We start from the raw sequence: 19,978 nt of genomic DNA, 5'->3' as shown, positions 1-19,978 counted from the left end.
ACTACGTCAAGGTAAATTTATTATCAATTATGCTTGTCACAGAAAATCTATTTTACATTAGACTGTGCTGTTCTATTCCACATTACCTAAAATAAAGCTTTTATTTCATAAGACATGGACTGAGCCGCAGTGAGGATAAGAAGTAGAAACAAAGGTAGCATTATCAATAGACAATGCATAATGAAAACATAAAACAGCTGAGGCAGATAGGGTAGCGGAAAAGCTAATTAGGGGAATGCGATCACACAGGAGCACAAGAAGAAAAATGCTTGGAATTTTGGTTTTATCAGCTAAGGCATTGTTTCCCCGCAGTCGGAACAGCATAAATAAAACAACGGCCGGGCTAAATGAACTAGATCAAATTAACCAACACTGCAGCTTACCTTTTCATGGTACTTAATCTCATAGTCGAGAATTATTCCGTTGGGCTTCTCCGGGGGCAACCAGGACAAACTCATGGTGCTCGCCGTGGCCGCCATCAGGTGAACTGTGGGTACTGCGGAAGGCGCTGCACGGGACAAAACACAACATTGGGTTAGATGTATTTCCCATGCCGTGTCTATTCATATTCTATAGCCATTGTCTATATGCATACAAGCCCAAATCCAGTTTTTGAAAAAGACTTTGAAAGGAAGTATGTCCGGTAGTTAGTATGCACCACCACTCCCCACTAATGCGCAGACTGTCCCCTCCCGGAGTCCTTGGGGAGGCTAGAGGGACGTGTAATTCTCCGGCGACATCAGAAAGAACGGCAAAAGTGATAAACAATCTTCGGTACATTGAGTTTTATACTATACCAGCTGCAGGCGACGCCACACACATAGACAAGTAGAGAGGTTCAATTTTGTACTGTTGTTATGGCATAAGAAGTACTATAGGAATTAGTACAACCACTATGGAGGAAAAGTAGGAGCTGTATGCATTTGTGGGAATACCGTGTTTATTTAACTTATAATACAGGAGCCTGTAATCTGTGGGCAAACAATTCAACATGATCCACCTTTTCATTACATAGACTTGTGCCAGTTTTGTCGAGCAGAGATTTTAAGATTTGCGCACTAGTCTAGCTGCTCTACGGGTAAACTCGACGCAGCACTGGCGGAAAGAAGATATTTTTAAAATTTTAACAACTTAATAAGGTTCCTAAAGATAATATATTTTATTTAAACAGTGTTACATTTTAGAAGAACATTACTTTTGAGACCTGACCTTAAAAGTAACAGCCGTAGTATAGATAGATAGCGTAGTATAAAGCCGTAAAGAAAGTGGTAGCGGCAGAAGTGGTAGGACAGTGAGTAGTAGTATTAGATATAAACGTAAAAATTTAAATTGTACTGGTTTGAAGTCGCATTTGTTCACAGCATGGGGTCCATTTTTTAACTATAACTGTCCAGTGGTACGATATTAACTGTCTCATTCCTTTCAAAGTCAGCTCTTTCCTCAAGGCTTCCATCTCCTCCAGCCCCCTCTTTCCCCACTCCCCCTCTCCTCTCCTACTCTCACTAGTTTTGTTAAAGGCTTTTTAATCCCCACTTTTTCAGTTCTTTTGATCCTCCCTTTGCGTTTCCTTTCTCTGCCTCCTCGCTGCTTAAGTTTGTGGCTAGGCGTCCCTCTATGTCTCTGCCTTCACTTCTCTGTGCCCCTCATTCTCCTCCACTAGACAATGCTTCCTGGGTAAATCCCCTGGTTACCCGAGCCACGGGATTAGGGGGGTCCTCCGTTGGGACAAGAACTTGTGTTAACTGTGGTAGGTGGGCCTTGAAGCTTATCACCCCCGTTGTATTTATTTTGCTTCTTAAAAGGTGAGTTTGCATGTCGGAGATGGTCTGTGGACTACAATCACAGGGATAATCTGATCACAGCTGATGCTCTCTTGGCCCCTTCCTCCCACTGCTAGTTTTGCACTGACCTCTGAAAGTAATTCTTCAGTTTTTCACAGCAAGTGCCACCTCAGAAAAATATTGCTTTTTCAGTTTTAATTGGCTAAAATGAGCGTAAAGCCTAACTATCATGGCTAATACAAAGGATAAAGTTATATAGTAATACAGTTTAGAACAGGACTATGCAAAATACAACCATGACTAAAAGAGTTACCCACCAAATCAAGGTCTAAGGCAAGACGTAAAGCCCCACAGTGTAACTTTTTAGCCAAAAATAGTCTAAAGTCAAAGTTTATTTTTGGATATTTTTAATTGCACTGAAAAACATGTGTCCTTATTGTCAGCAGACTGCTTGTCTCCATGGAAATTTTGTTCCTGGCTATAATAAACCACAGTATGGCCTAAAACTTGTATCTCCATGGAGAATGTTCCAAAGTCTGGTTTTAACTTTGTATTCCTATGAAATCATGCAAGTGATGAAAGTTACAAGCCTGTGCCCAGTCTCAATCAGGAATTTTAAAACAGATCAAAACTATTACTAAAATTAGAGCTAAAGAGGGGTCCCCATTATACTTTTACAGCCCTTAGATTATTTTAGATTATTTTAACTCAACTAAAAAGTGTCTATACATAGCGATCCATACTCTAATGCTTGAGAATAAGTGCCATATACCACTCTTGTTGTCAGCCCACAGCCAAACCTGATCTGAAACACAAAAGCCTGTAGCCCCTCACTCTGTCCAGTGTCGGTCTATAGTTCCAACAGAAGGCGTTTGAAAAAGGCAGAGGACAGAGAGGGTAAAGGTGAGGCGGACCGGCCCAAGAGGAGACAACAGAAAAGATGGGGGTTGGTGCACAAGATAATCCCGGGTGTGTGTGGGGCAGGCCCAAGAGCAAATTTAACTTAGTGACTAAACACATCCATCACAGTGTTAGAAACCTGGGACAGCACCTCAAAAGAACAAAGCGTTTATTTTAAAGTAGGGTAAACATCACTGCATACTTTATGGGCCTAAATGGCATCATACGAGGCCTGCAGCTTACGTTTCACAAAGACGATCGTTTTCATTTATTACAAATATTTGCATTGTGCTACTGTACTTTCCGCTCATAAAAATGATAACTGTGACTGATAAGTGCTTCGTGGTTTTAGTTTCAGAATAATGCCTCTTTTATTTTCATTTATACTTGAAGGCTTGTGATTAACATGCATCCCCATATAATAATAAAAAAAACGTCTTTCTCTAATGTTACAAAGCTAGTTTAAGTTGTTGATTAATGTCTTTTTACTTCTACTGCTAGCATCAAATCCACACTATTCTAATGAGAACACCGTGTGGTTAATATAATTTGTAAACCTCCGTACTTCCATTTTAAACGTCTGAAATACTCGAAACACTGAAAACGACTTTTAGTGATATATTTTTGTTGGGCAAGCACAACACAACACTTGAATTGCATTTTATCTTGAATAGGCTCGTTACCACAGTAGCTGGTGGGTTGCTGTAAGTGGGCAGCTCCAGGAGGCTTCCAATATGCAAAGCTTGGGTAACTATTGCTATTTGCAGTATTGTGTTAATACAGAGGCGAAGTGTAGGCGAGCGAAAAAAGGCCCCCTTCTGAGCTCATTCAGAAGATTTTTCCTGATCCATGTTCAATGAAAAATATACCACACTCCCACACACTCTAAACAACAATCACTGCATCTAAGAATTACATAGAGTGCCCTCGATCTTGTATCTTGTTTTGTAGCAGATTCTTACCGGCCTGATTTGTGGTGATGTTAACTGCGGAGAACTGCGGGGTGTAGGGACTCTTGTTGGACACTCCGTTCACGGCCTGGATCTCAAAGCTGTACTGGGTGTGGGCTTGGAGGTTTCGGACGGTTACGCGGCGTTGGGTGAGTCCCAGATGGCGAGGAGCGATGTCCACGTTGTCATCACAGCGGGTGCACATGCCCCTCTCTGGAAGGCATTTCTTACAGATGATGTTGTAGAAAATGTCTTCGCGTCCGCCCATATCACGAGGCTCGCTCCATTCCAACACCAGGGAGGTTTCGTTGACGCTGGAGATGACACTGCGGGGCTGGGATGGAACAGCTGGAATGGAAGTAAGATTGAATGTAATTGCCTGGTGCTGTAGGTGAAAATAAATATGGGATAATAACAGTACGAGTTTGCATTTGATTATCTGCGAATTCAGTGAACAGCTATCAACATAATACAAGAAATCTCTCACTAATACATCTTTTATGCCTTCACTTTTCAGCGTGCCAGATGAGTTCAATGTTGAATAGCATTGTGTGCGCAAAGTGACAAAATACCAGCAGAGCTCTGGTAAGTCTTATCCAATTAAAACTGCCTTATCTCTTGCAGCACAGTGGGATAACCTGACTCTTCCAGATACTGAAAAAACCTCTACTCACAGATTCAATATTTCTGCAATTGTGAAAAGTAAAAGTAGCATGGCCCAAAATTGTTCTGCAGAAAAGATGGTTGAATTAACAGGAGATAGGCTTTCTGGCGGTTGGGGAGAAGGGGTATAGGTTGATAAGGTTGTAAGGATAAGGCTGGGAAAGCTGGCAGATTTGTTTGCTATCTCTGCAGCGTGGTGGGAACAAACCCCTGTAGGCTGATAAAAAGCTATAGCCGCTACAACTCAAAGAGGGAAGTCTGGGCGGATACAGTTTACAGTAGGAGTTAATTTTTACAGCAGCCAGTGTTGACACAGGCTGAGTAGTTAGAGGACATCATTATGGAAGCAGAAGCGAACAGAATATAGTGTCATGATGCTTTAATATTACCATGTGGTTGTGATATACATGAAGAGCATATAACATGAGTCAGGGAACATCCAGATTTGTTGCTGGGTTTCCAATGACACCACAACATTCTATAGAACAATAGTATTTCATATGGATGAGGTGCAGCTAGAATTAATACAGCTAAACTGCAGATATCTGTTGTAATGTAGTGAGCTCCACGGTCTAGTCACTAACAGAAATTGATGTGATTGTTTTCAGTATCAATACTAGTTCAAATAAATATCTACTTTCCCTACTAGTTTTAGTATTGATTAGCTCACTTAAACACTTGAATGGTTACTTACTGGTGCAGGCAGACTCAGGTGAGTCTGTGTCAGAGCGGTAGAAGCCGTTCCGACAGGAGCAAATGCTGGCTGCCCCTGATGTGGCGCGACTGTTGGCAGGGCACGGAAGACAGAAGCCATCTCCTTGTTTGGACTTGAAGGTTCCAGGGCTGCAGGCTAGAGAAAGACAACAAAGATATCATTTATATAAGCCAACTCCACAGTAGCATTCAGACTCAAACGAAATCACTAAACAATAAAAATAATCATATCCTCGCACTGTAAGATTGAAACAGTGCCTTGGCAGAGGTGAACATTCACGTCACTTTTGTGTATTCATACACCAATACCTTCTGGAAAACATAATCATTCTTAACCATAATGTAGAGCCTATGGGTCATTTTTATACTGAAAACTTATGCCTACAACTAGTAACTATGTGCACATGCAAATGATGTGTTTTTCCATCTCCACATGCTCCCTGTTCTCTCACGGCTCCTCACTAATGGCCTGAGCGCTGTGTGCACAAGTAAAGAGCTTTAAAGCAGCCTGTCGCTGTTTGCATAAACCAATGCTCATGTGAAACCAGTGTCAGCCCACATCATCAGCACAGCCTATGGAGGCGCGACTGTGGCTGGAGCTTTCATCGGGGTCCAGTAATGATAAATGTGCACATACACATACAGCCTGCCAATCATGTACTGCACAAGTATTCATGGAAAAGAGAACAAATACATATATTTGTATGTACATAAAAGACGCAATTGATGTCCAATTCATGACCCGTGAATGTAGGTCCTAAACAAGGTATAAACTAGGGCTGCAGTCGATTGAAGTCATTCTTGACTAAAAGGGGGCGTGGCATGATACTGACAAAATCTCTCAAAGATTTTAGGATCATAAACTAATGTGTACAGCAATGTAGTATAGTAAATAGTATCTTTGTGAGAGAAAAGACACTCCCAAAACTACAACTCACTCACTCCATGCTTTCTCCTTTCTACTGTTATCCATATAAATCCATATAATCCTAACAAAAATATTTATAGACTAAGAAAGTGTAAGGCCGACTGAGACTCAATTGGCCGATTAATTGACTAATCGGCCAAACGACTACAGTCCTCTAGTGTAAACAGTGATTTTAATCTTAACACAGATAGATCCTGAGTGTGCATAGGTCTGTTACATTCTTTTCCCTGATACTGTTGGTGATGCATTGTTTTTATAGCTTTTATGATAAGTTGCAGATTGCGAGCAAACCGTGACACTTCATAAAAAACACGGCGGTAAAAGAACAAAGTGTCCAGGGAAAACTTTCACAGGCTACTCGTGATTTGTTGACCTACTGGCACATTTCGCCATGTTTGTCCTCCTGAGTGATATATACTCTCTGGTTAAAACAGGTTGGAGGTCAAACCCACAACAGACGGCTTCTTGCTTCTGCTGCTTTCTCATTTTTTTAAGTTCAATATTAGCACTAGCGCCGAGGTTGACAGCGACGTGTACATTAGCGCTGAGACTGTTTGCTCTGGTTCCATTAATCAGAACCATCCACACCACTGGCTAACAGGAAGGACGCTTTATAAACAGATAAGAAATCCTCTGGTTTTCAACAGGTGGGAGAATCGCCCCTCTCTGCCACTGAGATGTACGGGTTCATTTGAGTTCATGTCACCACAGTAAACTATAAACTCATTTTTTACATGCAGCCTTAATGGAAGACACTGAAGAAACTGAGACTAAACAGAAGCAGTTTATTTCAGTGGAGTGCCAATCAACAGTGGGGGAAGAAGTACTCAATTTTGGTACGTAAGTAAAAGTACAGATGCAGGAGCAAAAAATTAAAACATGAAAAAAGCTACATGAGTAAAAATATTTAAGTACCCATTAAAAAATGCACTAAAGAATAAAAAGTAAAAGTATTTCTTGAATATTTTGAGGTCTTGTAAAGTAGTAGTGAAATTTGTGGTTATGAAACAATTGAATCAATCATTTTTTTTCTAGCTGGTTTTATTTGTACTTTTTTTTTTTTTTTGTACATCTAGTAGTGGAGCAGAAAGTAAGAAGTACACTTTAAAACTGACTAATAAGTAATGTATAGATACCTAAAACTTATATTTAAGTACAGTAAATTTACTACTTTTACTTTGCTACGCTCCACCACAGCCAATCAATCACTTCTATTTAGAAAAGGATATTAAATATTCTAGCAAAATTTGCAAGTTTTTGATAATGACAATTAGATCTGGCAGTACTTTCAACATAATTATATCATCACCTACATGAAAAACCTGCAAAAAGTGTAAAAAATATTAAAACACAGAAAACTGTATTATAACCTTTCAAAGTAGAGTTAATATTTCCGCACGTTTGGGGTTAGTTTTACAGAGTTTTCAAACCACCCAACACATACACAGGCACATCTGATCACATTTCCACCAAACTGCTAAACTAAATTATTATTATTATATTTTTGCCTACCCCTAATTATAATCTGATATATCCAAAAAACATATATTTTTTCTAGCAGACTATGCAAAAATATGTTTCCATTGAAGTATTTCTGTGTGTTATTTGCAGGTCTAACATTATGGCTCATTACATTATTGCTTCTTACAGGGTCGGGTCATTTTACTGCTTTCATTCTTTTCCCCAAAGAGAAACCACCAAAAATGGAGAGGGCAAAAAGGAAAACAAGAGCCTACAGTTGTGGGAGGAAGAGGTGGAAAAGGTGGGGGAACCGAAAATGCTAATCCAGCCCCCCTTCGTACCCACTCCCCTGTGTCTTATCCTCTCAAGCAGAACATAGAGCTTAAGGAACTGATTAGAATGTATGCTCAAATTGGAAAAGTATGGAGCATGGAGAAAAGTAAAGAATATTGGGGCGAAAAATGTGCCGCAGCGACGGGTAAGAAGTAGGGGGAAAAAAACAGACTGAACAATTAATATTAATGCAGGAATCCTTACTGTAACTGTGGTGGCGTGTTAATGAGAGCAACAGCCTTGAGACATAAGGGAGCGGATGGGAGAGGAATGGTGAAGATGGGAGAGAACGTGAAACAAGGACAAACAGGAGTAAAATAAAGATAACTGTGTTACTTGTACTAAGCGCAGGTCAACTGAATGTATCCCACTTTGCCCAATGATTAGTTTTAGTTGATTCAGCTGTTATTAAGTAAGTATGTGACACTATTTACCATATCGTATCGACAAAAGTCTCACAATATCGTGGGATGTCACAATATATCGAATAAGCTTCTTTGTGTAAATGGAGAACTACGTACTTAGACCTGATGATGAACTTTCGCTCCATTTCAGTGCAGAGTATGAAGAAATAACTGTTGTAAAGAACTTTTTCTATCTTAATTCTTTGGAGTGTCACAGTAATATAGCACCAGTCTCATCAAGATTTTTTTTATAAAGAAAAAGTAGCATTTCTTCAATTCTGTTAGCAATAAATATCATTCCGTTGAATTAATCTCGTGATGATATCGTACTGTGAGATTTGCATTATGTTACATCCTTATAGCTCCATTAACCATTGTCAATTGTCTGCTACTAGAAGAACTCTGAGGATTTATCTTATGTGGTTGCAGTGGAGGCCTGATTAGAGTGGGTTTTATCAGGCGGCGGTCACCAGGGCTTTCACCTTGAGCTGTCACAACAAAACCAATGACTTTTCAACCGTGTGTGCTGTGGACCTGTGCTCTTTTCACCAAAACACACAACCTGCTCTCAGCGTGCGTCCACCTGCTGTTTGACCTGTAAGCCCTACTTAAACCAATCTGTGTTCAGAATAATGACAAAAAATGACTAATGGCTAATTGTAGCAACTAGTGATTAATGATTTAATTTCATTCATTTGTTTAGGTAGTTATTTCAAGCTAATTAGCGACTAGAATGCGATTAGTCAACAAGTGAAGCAATTATTTCTATGCAGCTTTAAAGCAGACCTATTATGCAAAATCGACTTTTCAGAGCTTCTAACCATGTTATAGTTGTTTCCCTTTCTCATTTACCCTCTCGAAGTTGTATTTGGAGTGATTCGTGCATGTTTGAGTGATCTTTAATCGGTTAATTTTAAGACGCCGTATTGCTGATCGACCCGTTTTCACTGCCGCCGCCCACCGCTCTGTACTTACTTTAGTTTTATTTTCTTAATCGGTGATACACGTAGGATTCGGCATTGTCATGTAGTCATTTTGGTACCCTTTTTTTTTTTAATTTGCTATTCGTTATTCATAAGAGGGGCCGACAGTTACACCTGGACGCCTCATTGTGATGACGTTTACCCCAAATGTGCAAATTATAGCATAAAAATCCACGGGTGTCATAGATTATAAAAACATAAAAATAAAAATCTAATCAAAATCACAATTAATCTGTGTTGTTAGGGTTAGGGAACTAAGCATATTTTGACCACAATATATATTTGAACTGCAATGCTACTGGTAAATATTGATATCTCTGACATTAATTTGTTTTTCAAATTTCATACATCCCACAGTGCAATCCATTCGGGCGATCAATATTTCCACCCATCTCTCTCCCTCCGTCTCCTGTCTTGGTTCCATCTGCACCCCGAGCCTAATTTTACGCCCCCCTGACCCCGCACTCTGCCCCCACCCCCTCGCTGTCACCGCTCTCCGTTTAAGCCCAGACCTCGCTGTTTAAATTCACCTTGCCTTCAACCTCCGTGAACCCATCATGTTTTCCCCATCCAACCTGAAACCATCACGCTCCCTCCCAGCAGCGGTTCTCATAAACACAAACCAGCTCGTATTTTCATTTCCATTTATTTACCTGCACCAGCTGCCACGCGCAAAGTAGGGTCAGAGGAGCGAGAAGAGCTAGCCAGGGTCGCCCATTATCTTAGCGTGTGTTCTACGGATTAGTGTGTCAATGAAACAAGGCGACTAAACGGTTTGTGATGATGAAGGAACCCGAGTTTACCACTATTACCCATCGATGGAGGATTTGAAACAATAGATCGCTTTTACAATTTGCATGCATCCTATTACAGGGCAGATCAAGTGTCCTTCAGTATGACTTACTACTCATTGTAATTCTCCACGCAGTCAAGTCCACGCAAAATGCAAATGCCACTTCCTTAGCTGTAACTTGATACATTATTGATGGGGCAAAAAGCCTTAAAACACATTCACGGCATATTGTTTTTATTCCATGTAGGGCTGTAGTCCTTCAGTCGTTCAGTCAATTAATCGGTTGACCAATTTTTGTTACATTTTATTTAATTAGTTGACTCATTATTTTGTTAGGATTATAAGGATTCATATTGATGGAGCGTTGATTCTATTTTTGGAAATGAAGCTGCCTTTTTACTAGACAATTTAACCTATTCCTACAGAAAATATATATATATAGAGGGTTTAGCATATGACGTATTTTTGCAATGTCAAAATGTCACTGATATTTGGTGTGTAAAACTCACCTTGACACTGTGTTTCCTTCATGGCTGGTTCAAATCCAGCTGAGCAAGTGCATGCTCCGACTGGAACCATCCATTCTCCGTCTCCGTTGCAGTAGAGCTTGAGTGGCACCGACACCTCCAAGGCATTAGGAACACAAGTACCAGGAGCAATCACCAGAGAAGTGGCCTCGGCTCCTGTCGCTGTCTCCGGAAAAACAGCAAAGTTGGCAATAGTGGTGGAGCACTTTTTGTAAAACACCCTAACAGAGATCAGGGACATGCAAGCCCCAAGATCCTGGAAGGCCAAGTAGAAGCCAGCTTTAGATAACGGTCCAAAACTTCGGACTTTAGTGTTCACGCGACCAGATTCAAGCATTTTAAAGCTCTCATCTGGAGCTATCGTGTCCACTTTGACATAAGGGTTTTCCATCCAAAAGGGGCTGGTGGCAGTGGCAGAATCTGAGTCGGATTCATAATAAAAGAGGTTGAAGGTCTCTTTGCAGGAGCCAGGGATGTTGGGAATGCTGTTACAGTCACGCACAGTGAACTTCATCTCCACATACACACGCAGCACATCCTTCCGTGGGATGAAGTCACTCCGCAGCCAGTTATTCTGGTTGAGCTCACGTACATTACACACTTGGTATGTCCGGATGGGGTTCATGGCATCGTCGTAGCCGCTGACCTCTTCCCACTGCGAAGAAAATAACCACAATCAGTAACCTATTCTGACATGCACAAGAAAACATTTCCAAAGCAATATATGTCTGTAACCAAAAGGCTTGTGTTTATCTGTGATACATCTCATGCTCAAATTGTATGAGCATTACATAATAGAAGAATGTTAAGTAACATGACAGAGGTTGTGACCCGGGGCAACAACAGCCAAGGAATGTCTTTCTTCTTTCTCTTTTTAAGTAATATCAAAACTCATTCCCCCTCTTATGCCGGGACACGCCTTTCATCTTGGGTTATTATGGTGAAAAATTAGAATTGATGCCAGGGAATTCATCACCATTACAGTAAGCGTCACCATCTTATCATAACATGTTTACCCCATATCTGTGTGAAATTAGCAGCTACATTCCTTCACAACCAATTACACATGATCTACAGAGCACTGATCACAACGTGCTTTAATGATGGGACGAAAGGCTCCAGTTAACCTTCATGTTTTCTGTCTTTACATGACTTTGCTTCTCTAAAACGCTGCTACAGACTCTGGGGATGCCTCACTAAGACAAAATGCGATATATTTCCCAGGCAATGATTACTAACAGGGGTAAACGAGCGTCTGCAAAGTAGAATGTAAAAGGTTCGGCAAACTGTAATGCATTTTTCAGTCTTGAATAGCAAATGTGATTAAATCATTTAGTGAGACACAGAGAACGTTTTTGTTTTAATGTGACGCACTGATGCATAATACCTGAGATATTGTTTTTAAGGTCCGCCAAATATTCCATTTTGGACATTTATTTTTGGTTTTGCATCCAGATGTCCATCCTAACCTTAAAGCGACTGAGTTTGGATATCCATAGTAACCATAGTAGATATTTTAGTAATCTAAGAGAAATGGGGAAATATAATATAATATAACTTGTAAACAACAATGATAGTGATAATTCAATACACTGTCCAGTTCTATCCACTGGGACTACGCGTCGTGACTGTAACTTCCTTCTACATCTAACCTCATAAAAATACTATATTTTAAAAGTTTAACCAATCAAACTGAATAAAATGTCTGCAGTTGTTCTATAGGGGATAAAACTTTGCCTTACAAGACGTTTAGTCGCAGAGAAAAACACTGATCGTTGTTTTGCTGTGAGCTGTGGGCATCTTAATTAGGCCAGCGATATGGATGTGGCAGAGACAAGGCCATTCATCCAAGACCCTGGAGGACACAAGGGAGAGAGAGAGAGGAAGGGATGGCCCGACAAGAGCCTGAGAGAAGGAGGAAGAAGCAACCATAGGGAATCAATAATCTCCAGCCGGGTCAATGAGATGGCTAAAAGCATAAAGTGTCAATTGCTATTTAGTTTGGACTCATAAATCACCCGCTGCATAAGAGCAATACAGCTATGAATATATGCAGAACGTACCGCTACTGTTGTGTACGGGATGACTCCGAGACCTAGCAAGGCGTGCACGAGCGACCATCTACTTGTGAATCCTCAATGAATTAAGCAGGTCATGTGAAAAAGGTCAAGTTTCAAGGCATTGATTTTAGCAGCCAAGATCATTACATGTGATTTGCAGTTTACTCGATATCGCCTGCGTACTTTGAGCGGTAGCATCCAAGCATCCGTAGTTGATACATGGATGAGGTGTGATTCCCTGTGTACTGTACGTTGAAGTAATGCACAATCCAGATGTGGAGCATTAAGTATGGAAATAAAATGACTGTAACAAATTGACATGTCATGATGTGTTTGGTCGTTTGGATACGCCGAAGCAGAGACGCAGAGACGCAGATGGCTTTAATACTACCTGAAAATTGCTGTTTGTGTATTTTAGCTTGTGTTTCACAGTTGTCAGCTGGTTTAAATTTAGAATTAATACTTCTAATAGCTTTTTAAATTTCAGTCTTTAAAGGCACTCACTGTTACTGTCTTGAAAACGTGAAAAACAGAGCTCAGAGTTCATTTTAAACGGTTTGCGGCGGTCCAAAGTTATTCTTCACTTTCCTGAGACATTCCTAACGTGCTAATTATTCACCGCAACGACTTTATACGCACTTTTTACAACTGCAGAGTTTTGCCATCATGATAACGACTAGCATGCCAACAGTGCACAAGAATTACTTCCTGGTTTACGGGCAGACCTTTAAGAAACCTCATTGGACTCCAGAAAAGTTATTTATGTATTTATTTATCTTTCTTTGTACAGGGAAAACCCAATGAAAGCGCTTAAGACTCTCTTTTTCATGGACTCCCTGTTCAATACAGAAAAAATACAAACAGAAACCAAATAAGTACATAAGTCCTTTTAAAACATTAAAAGCAGGTGGCGATGTGAGTATAAACATTTGTTACTGGATTATTAAGTTGCATTTGTGGCACCAAAGTATCCAATTTTGCTTGTCCTTGAAATATATTCTATTTTTGTGAAGAAAACAGCCAAAAGGTCTCTTTTTTTCCCATCTCAGTTCTGATCCTTACGCTTATACAGTTATGGATGTAGATACTGGTTGCATTTGACTCTCTAGTGAGGTCTCCAAGTAATTTATATTGATTTGGCAAATATTTTAGAGTGATATGTTTATTCATTTAAACTCAGGACTGGCGGAGAGTTCATAGGACCCATTGATAAGTTTTGTGCATCTGCATAAATACACTGAAAATCTAGTCTACAAAAAGAAGCTTAAGCACTGACTGTTGCACATTCAACCGCAATGAATAAACAAGACCAACTGCCTGTCTTTGCGAATGGGAAATGTGGAGTGTGCGCCGTGCTCCACTGTATGCACAAGTCTTCAAAAGGAGCATCTGTTGCTACTTTGGCTGACAGACGCAAGGAGGGGTTTGTCTTCATGGGGCTGGTGGGATCATAGTTGAATGGCAGCTTAAACTAGCCCGAAGATGGACAGATAGGAGGAGGGACGGGTTAGGAGGCTATGAAAGGATGATGCGAAGGAGGGCTGCACCTCTGATTGTTCGCTCCTCTGGTGTCTGGTGTGGCTGGCTTCATTAGCGCTTAGTTACTCTGAATTTAAGCAAAGGCCGAATAAGAAGGTTGGGTGACTCGGAACAGCTGGGGTGGGATCTGGAGTGAGGGCAATGAGGTAAAAACAATGGAGGAAAAATGGAGCGCCATCTTTCAAAAAAACAAGGTCCAAGTCAGAAGGCGCAGACAAAAGCGAAGAGGAGGAGCGCCTGCTACATTTGAAGTATGGTCTAGGAGGGTGGAGGCACTTTAATGCCACTCTATGGAACCCTTTGTAGGAACCACATGGGAACGCAATGCGGACCTGTCACTGGTACTTTGTGTGTGGTAGATTTGGATGCCTGCCTACGCGAAAGGTCAACATAGAGATATATTTTAGTGTCCAAATGGTTCGTTCATGAGGATTTTTGTGTCTTAAGTGAGCAAGACGAAAGGTAACATCTGTGTTGGGGTGGGTCGGTGAAATCAAATTGGCAGGGATCTTTTTCAGACTTAAAAAGCGCATCTTGATGAATAGTAATAGGCAATCAGGTTATTCAAAATGATATGTTGATGCGTTTTACGTTTAGATTTGAAATATGGACAAAACTTACCCCTGTTTCTGGATGCGCCGTCCATGCTAATTCCGTCGTAGCCCATTTTGTGTCCATAAGCGTTTCTGTTGGAAGAAAACGAAACAACTGTCAGGAACAAAGCAGCAGACAGGATCAATACAACTTTTGATAATTTTACAACCTCAGACACCATAAAAGACTCATAAACAACATTCTTGCTTTGATGTGCGTTTATGACAGTAGATTTCATCATGTCCTTTTGTTATAGACAGCCTAGATACCAGAGGGTTTATTGTGAGCGTTTATTGGAATCGCAATTAGACCTGTTTTTTTTTTTAGGAAACCAAGGCAAGTCATACTGTGGAAAGGTTCCCACTAGCACTTGTGTACGCACTCGAAATGGCACATACACACGCACATGTGGTGGTGTGCTACAGGTTGTAAAACTCAACAAGATATACAACCCAACAAAAGGCTTGAATGGAAACGGGGTAATAAAGTTAGTTGGTACAAAAGGGAAGCTCTCGGCTCTTGCAAAGGTTGACAGCGGCTTAACTTTGACACCACACATAGCCGTTACGTTTAACCTCCTTCACACATACAAAAAACACCAAGAAAAGGGTCATTTTTGTCACTATCTGTCCTCTTTGCGAAAAATTACTTCTCTGAAAAGAAGTCAAGGAACACTATAAATGTAGAGTCTTTAGCTACCTGCCGCTCAAGGCACAGCAAGTAGCCACCGTTATGATCTCGACTGCTGTTCTGTAGTACAAGACAGCAAAAGATGCCGAAAAAGCGGGACTATAGGCTCAGACAGACAGAAAACAGGAGTGTACTGTTTTTATCCCTTATTTGGTTTAATGAGATTAGCATGGTACATTAGCGTTCAGTACAATTCTTTCTTTTCTGTTCAGCTGAATGCCTTCGTGCAAATTTGACAAAAAAAAATGTAGCAGAACTGGATTGAATAGTATAGCTAATATGCCTGTTTCATAAATAACGCAAAACTTTCCAACATTAATTGTAGGACAACCGGAAGATTTCAGCAGAGTTGGGAATTCTCATTTACCTTTGCAGTGACATGACAAAAATCTGAAAAAAAATGTTTCAAGATTGTACTGTTTCTTTGTTGTGAAAAAAAACACGACTACACACGACGAGATTTCAAATGCTGCTGTGGCTTGTACGCCTCGGGGAAAAATGGTCTGGAAACTTCACACAGCCAGTTCACACAATAACACAATGAGAAGTGTCTTTTGGGAGTGGCTCTCGAGGCTTAAGTGAATAGCATGTTGCAGTAGCAAGGGTCAAATTCTGCTCCCAGCCTTTTCCGCCAACAATTCTACTGCTATCCCCAGAAAAATTGTCTTAGCAGCAATCTCTATTCTGTATTTGAGACTTTGGTTTATGTAATAGGTTAGTCAGGAACATTATGCCCAAAAGTAAAGATGTCTCATTCCAGCTGACAACCAACAGTTTATATTAGATTACTGTAAACACTGTCATTCTATTCAATTACTGTTATTTCCCAGGTAGCATTGTGGTTTAAGAAAGGAATAAAAACTTCAGCTTGTTTTACGGTAAAAAATACTGTTGAACTTGAGTTGCTGTTTACATCAAACGCTCACATCAGAGTAAAACGTGTTATAAGTGAATCTACACAGTAAAATGTACAGCAAGCTGCTTTAACAAGGGTCAATCTCAACGTCAGGCCATCTCCGCTACTTATTCAACTCCCATTCAGACAGAAATAGTTAGCAATCACCCTTTTGCTTTGGAGCTATATTTTACACGCCGGCAAACACAACTACCGTTTTCATCTCTGAAATTGTGTCAGTGCATGTTAGCGATGGGACCTCCCCTGATTTGTGCTGCAAGTGTGATTTGGGACCTGTTACTGCCAGACATAGGCATAAGCATAAGCCAGAGGGGTGAAAATGATACACCTCCACCGGCGTGCTGTTTATTATTATGACTAGACTCTATGTACTGCCGGCTTGTCATTACGTCTGACCTTGCACAGTAACAACAATGACTGCCTGAAAGCACACACAGAATCAGCCAGCACCTGTGTCGAGGTTGGACCAGAGAAGTGCATGGGGCAGCAGTACCGTGGACGCCCCTCTCCCTTCTGGATGCATCGTCATTGGGGAGAGAAAGTGTGAACATGCACTGGTGCTTAAGCCGTGTATTGTCGTCCAAAGTGGAGCGTAGATCCCGAGTCAATGAGGCAGAGCAAAGCAGAGGCTGACCTGAACCTAACCCGGACCGCTCCCCTTTGTCGCCCTGTGTGTTGGTGTGCATACTGGTGTGTGCTAGACGCTGGTTAAGCTTGTTTATTTGTGCGTGCGGTGAACACCATAGCGCAAAAGAAAACATGTGCAAAACAAGCTACCTTCTACTACTGCTGGTAATATTTGCGACATTACGCTGTCTTTTTCCACTGCAGGTGCTACTACTTAAAGCTGTTTCTACTATGTACTGCAGTTTTTCTCACTTGACAACTACTGCCAACCTACAAGACCAAGTATCAAGGCAAAGTAACCAAGCACTTTGTCCTCAAGGCATTCAGGAAGTAAAAAAGATTCCAAATGCAATAATATTACGAGTATCAAGACACTAGAAAGTCCTTTTGACCTAGCAATGTCATTCACCTGCAGGTGTGTGTGCCAAGGCAACAGGCCCAATTATATAAATGCTCATAGATCACTGAGGGACAAAGAGAAAAGAAAACATTGTTATTGTAAAAAGGTTAATGGATTACTAATCACATACAACAAAGAGCAGGAACCTGATGAACAAGTTAAGAGATAGTCGGGCCTAGTTTGAATTTGAAAGTCTTTCTTCAGTATTTCACTAAATGGGGTAAATTGAGCACATGAACATGCAAATTGGTGTGTGGAATAAAAGCACAGGGTGGAAGTGAAGCGTAAGGATGTACGAGGCAGAACTGGATGAGGATTCAGAAATGCACCAAGCTGTTTAATCCAGCTCCCCTTGCACGCTTCCACAATCTTCCATTTCCCTTCATTTGATCCCAGTGTTCTATCCTCTCTCACTACCATCCTCCTCCAAGGAAGTCACACAGGTCTGACCTCTTTCCAACCGCCACCCCCCTATTTTTTTTTTTTTCATCCTTTGCCAATTTCTCCATATCTGAGCCTCCCCGCTGCGTCATGATGGATGTCACTCGCAGCGAACGACACAAATGTTTTTCAGCCTCCCCGCCGCTCGCAAACACTATTCAATTAGCAATTCGCTGTTTGAATAACCTGCGAATCGCTTCAGTAAAGTGTTATTTATAAGAGAGGTCACATACACTTGGGATTAGCATAACAAATACGAGGAGGGGGAAAGTGGCGCTGACATTTGTTTAGCTATGCGTGTGGAAAAATAATAAAGAAATACGGGAAGATGTGTTCAGCAAGTAAATACATGCCTCCGTGCACACACACACAATGCACACACACGCACGTACATACACTCAGACCAAGCCCTATATCTAATCCAGTAATGATAGGGCAGGCCTAATAACAGGGGACTGGAGCATTTGGCCCCACTGCCGCATCCAACACACATGAGTACACAGCAGAGTTGCAAGCCTCTTAAACTATTTCTTTGTTCAAACAGACGACTTAAAAAGCAAAATAAAAAGCCGACTAGTCAGTGAGGCGAATGTTTTTACTTCAAGGTTGTTGGTCGCTATATGGGTCAAAGGAGACAAACGGTTGAGGGATTTTACTTGGATTTTGTTTCCAGACGTTTTAAGCATCTTTGTTAGCGAGGTCTCTTTCTGATGACAAGTAGAGATACCCGAACCACCCCCAGGCAGAACATCAGATGTGTCTCGACAAAGTCCCCAAAAAACACAGGCAGGAGCAAAAGAGCAACTTTCAAAGAAAATCTTGTTGTCACTGTGATGGATACCTATCCGCTTATTGACCCGCTATGAGGGTAAGTCTCTGATGCTAGTGCTAACTGCTGCACATGAATCACACTGACAGGAGAATTTTGCTTTCAGCCTCGAAATAAATAATGACAAATACCTTCCAAAGACCCATAATGACGACTTTCCACAACCCTATAGGCGCTGTACTGGTTTATCTGCAATCGTTCTGCTTGAGGTTCACCTATATAGTTAAACGAGCAAGCGCATGGCAACCTGGCATGGGGCGGCCACTCCATTAAACTCTATACATCTGGGTTGCCAAACACTTGAGCTTCTGTTTAGCCACCGAAACAGTGAAATGTGTCAACAGAGAGCTGAGGACCTGGCGCTCAACTTATTAGCGCTATTAGCCTGATTGCATTGTGGACTATCTTTGTTAGCCCCTGCTTTAGTCATTGAAGGGACAAAAAAGAGGAAGAGGGACAGGGGAGGAGAGATGCCATTCAAATTCAAATGCCCTGTGCAGCCTTTTTGCCTTTGTAGGGGTCCGGAGTGGCATGATTAGGAGAGGTCCCCCCCTTTTCTATGCTCTAGCAAGACACACAGCCAGAGTAATTGGGTGCTGGGACATGAACGGGCCAAGAAGGTGATTCCTCTGTGGAATTCCTAAGCTTCAATTGACAATCCCCTCCAAAATTCTCCACCCCCAATGGCACATACACACTTGTGCACTGGCTGTAGCACTCGCTGTCACTCAAAACACAATGCCTGTCAAACAATAAGTGCGTCTAACAGGGTTACGACGGCTGCGGCTAGCAAATGAGCTCCTTTTTCTACCTTTTGGACCTTCTCTTGTCTTGCCGTTGCCCTAACCGACTGATTGCTTGTCCATATTGTAGTTTGCGTTGGTGTAATGAAGGAAGTCGTCGCCCAGTGCATTTGTCACCAACAGCTCCCTTGGCCTCAATTATTTTCTACTCATCAAGAGATAGCTCAGGGCCAAATACTATTTCTGTGGCGTGCGTTTTTTCACATTGTCTATATTTTCTTGCGCTACTGTAGGGCTTTTGAGACTGTTGGAGCAGCTGATCCTCAACAATGATTTACAATGGTTAGTAAGCTGATATTAATTAATGTTAATGTTAATGAGCTACTACTTAATTGCATTTAGCAGGATATTTTTTGGAATAAATCACGCTTCTGTGAACACGAGGGCAGCCCGGTATATCGAAATCTAATCGAAATCACAATTTGCATGGACACACCTAATAGTAAAGGCTGCAGCTGTATTTGGATCATAGTAATATCTCGTTGTACCTGTAGATTGGACCTCTACAAACGTGTTCTGAAATTCACAGGTTTCTTGTAATAGTTAGTCAGTTCGGACTTGCATTTTCACTCATAATATAAATGCTCCGGGAATTGTTTACAATCTGTATTTTTATTTTGTTGTTAGCTAATCTCAACCTCT

At 41.1% G+C, this 19,978-nt stretch overlaps 1 protein-coding gene across 8 annotated transcripts in view; it reads right to left on the bottom strand.

Moving 5' to 3' along the window:
* The window catches only part of LOC117393984 (ephrin type-B receptor 3-like), a 58,218-nt gene that overhangs the window by 14,585 nt on the left and 23,655 nt on the right, over window positions 1–19,978 (bottom strand). For all 8 annotated transcript variants that reach the window (XM_033991966.2, XM_055221088.1, XM_033991970.2 and 5 more), the window contains exons 2-6: window positions 14,658–14,722; window positions 10,420–11,092; window positions 4,989–5,144; window positions 3,644–3,979; window positions 384–508 (exon numbers count right to left, since the gene is read on the bottom strand). In XM_033991966.2, the coding sequence (XP_033847857.1) occupies window positions 384–508; window positions 3,644–3,979; window positions 4,989–5,144; window positions 10,420–11,092; window positions 14,658–14,722 (1,355 nt within the window). The remainder of the gene's footprint in view (window positions 1–383; window positions 509–3,643; window positions 3,980–4,988; window positions 5,145–10,419; window positions 11,093–14,657; window positions 14,723–19,978) is intronic.

Source organism: Periophthalmus magnuspinnatus, chromosome 4 (genome assembly GCF_009829125.3).
Source record: "Periophthalmus magnuspinnatus isolate fPerMag1 chromosome 4, fPerMag1.2.pri, whole genome shotgun sequence".
NCBI lineage: Eukaryota > Metazoa > Chordata > Actinopteri > Gobiiformes > Gobiidae > Periophthalmus > Periophthalmus magnuspinnatus.
This window is presented reverse-complemented; position numbering and strand designations above follow the sequence as displayed.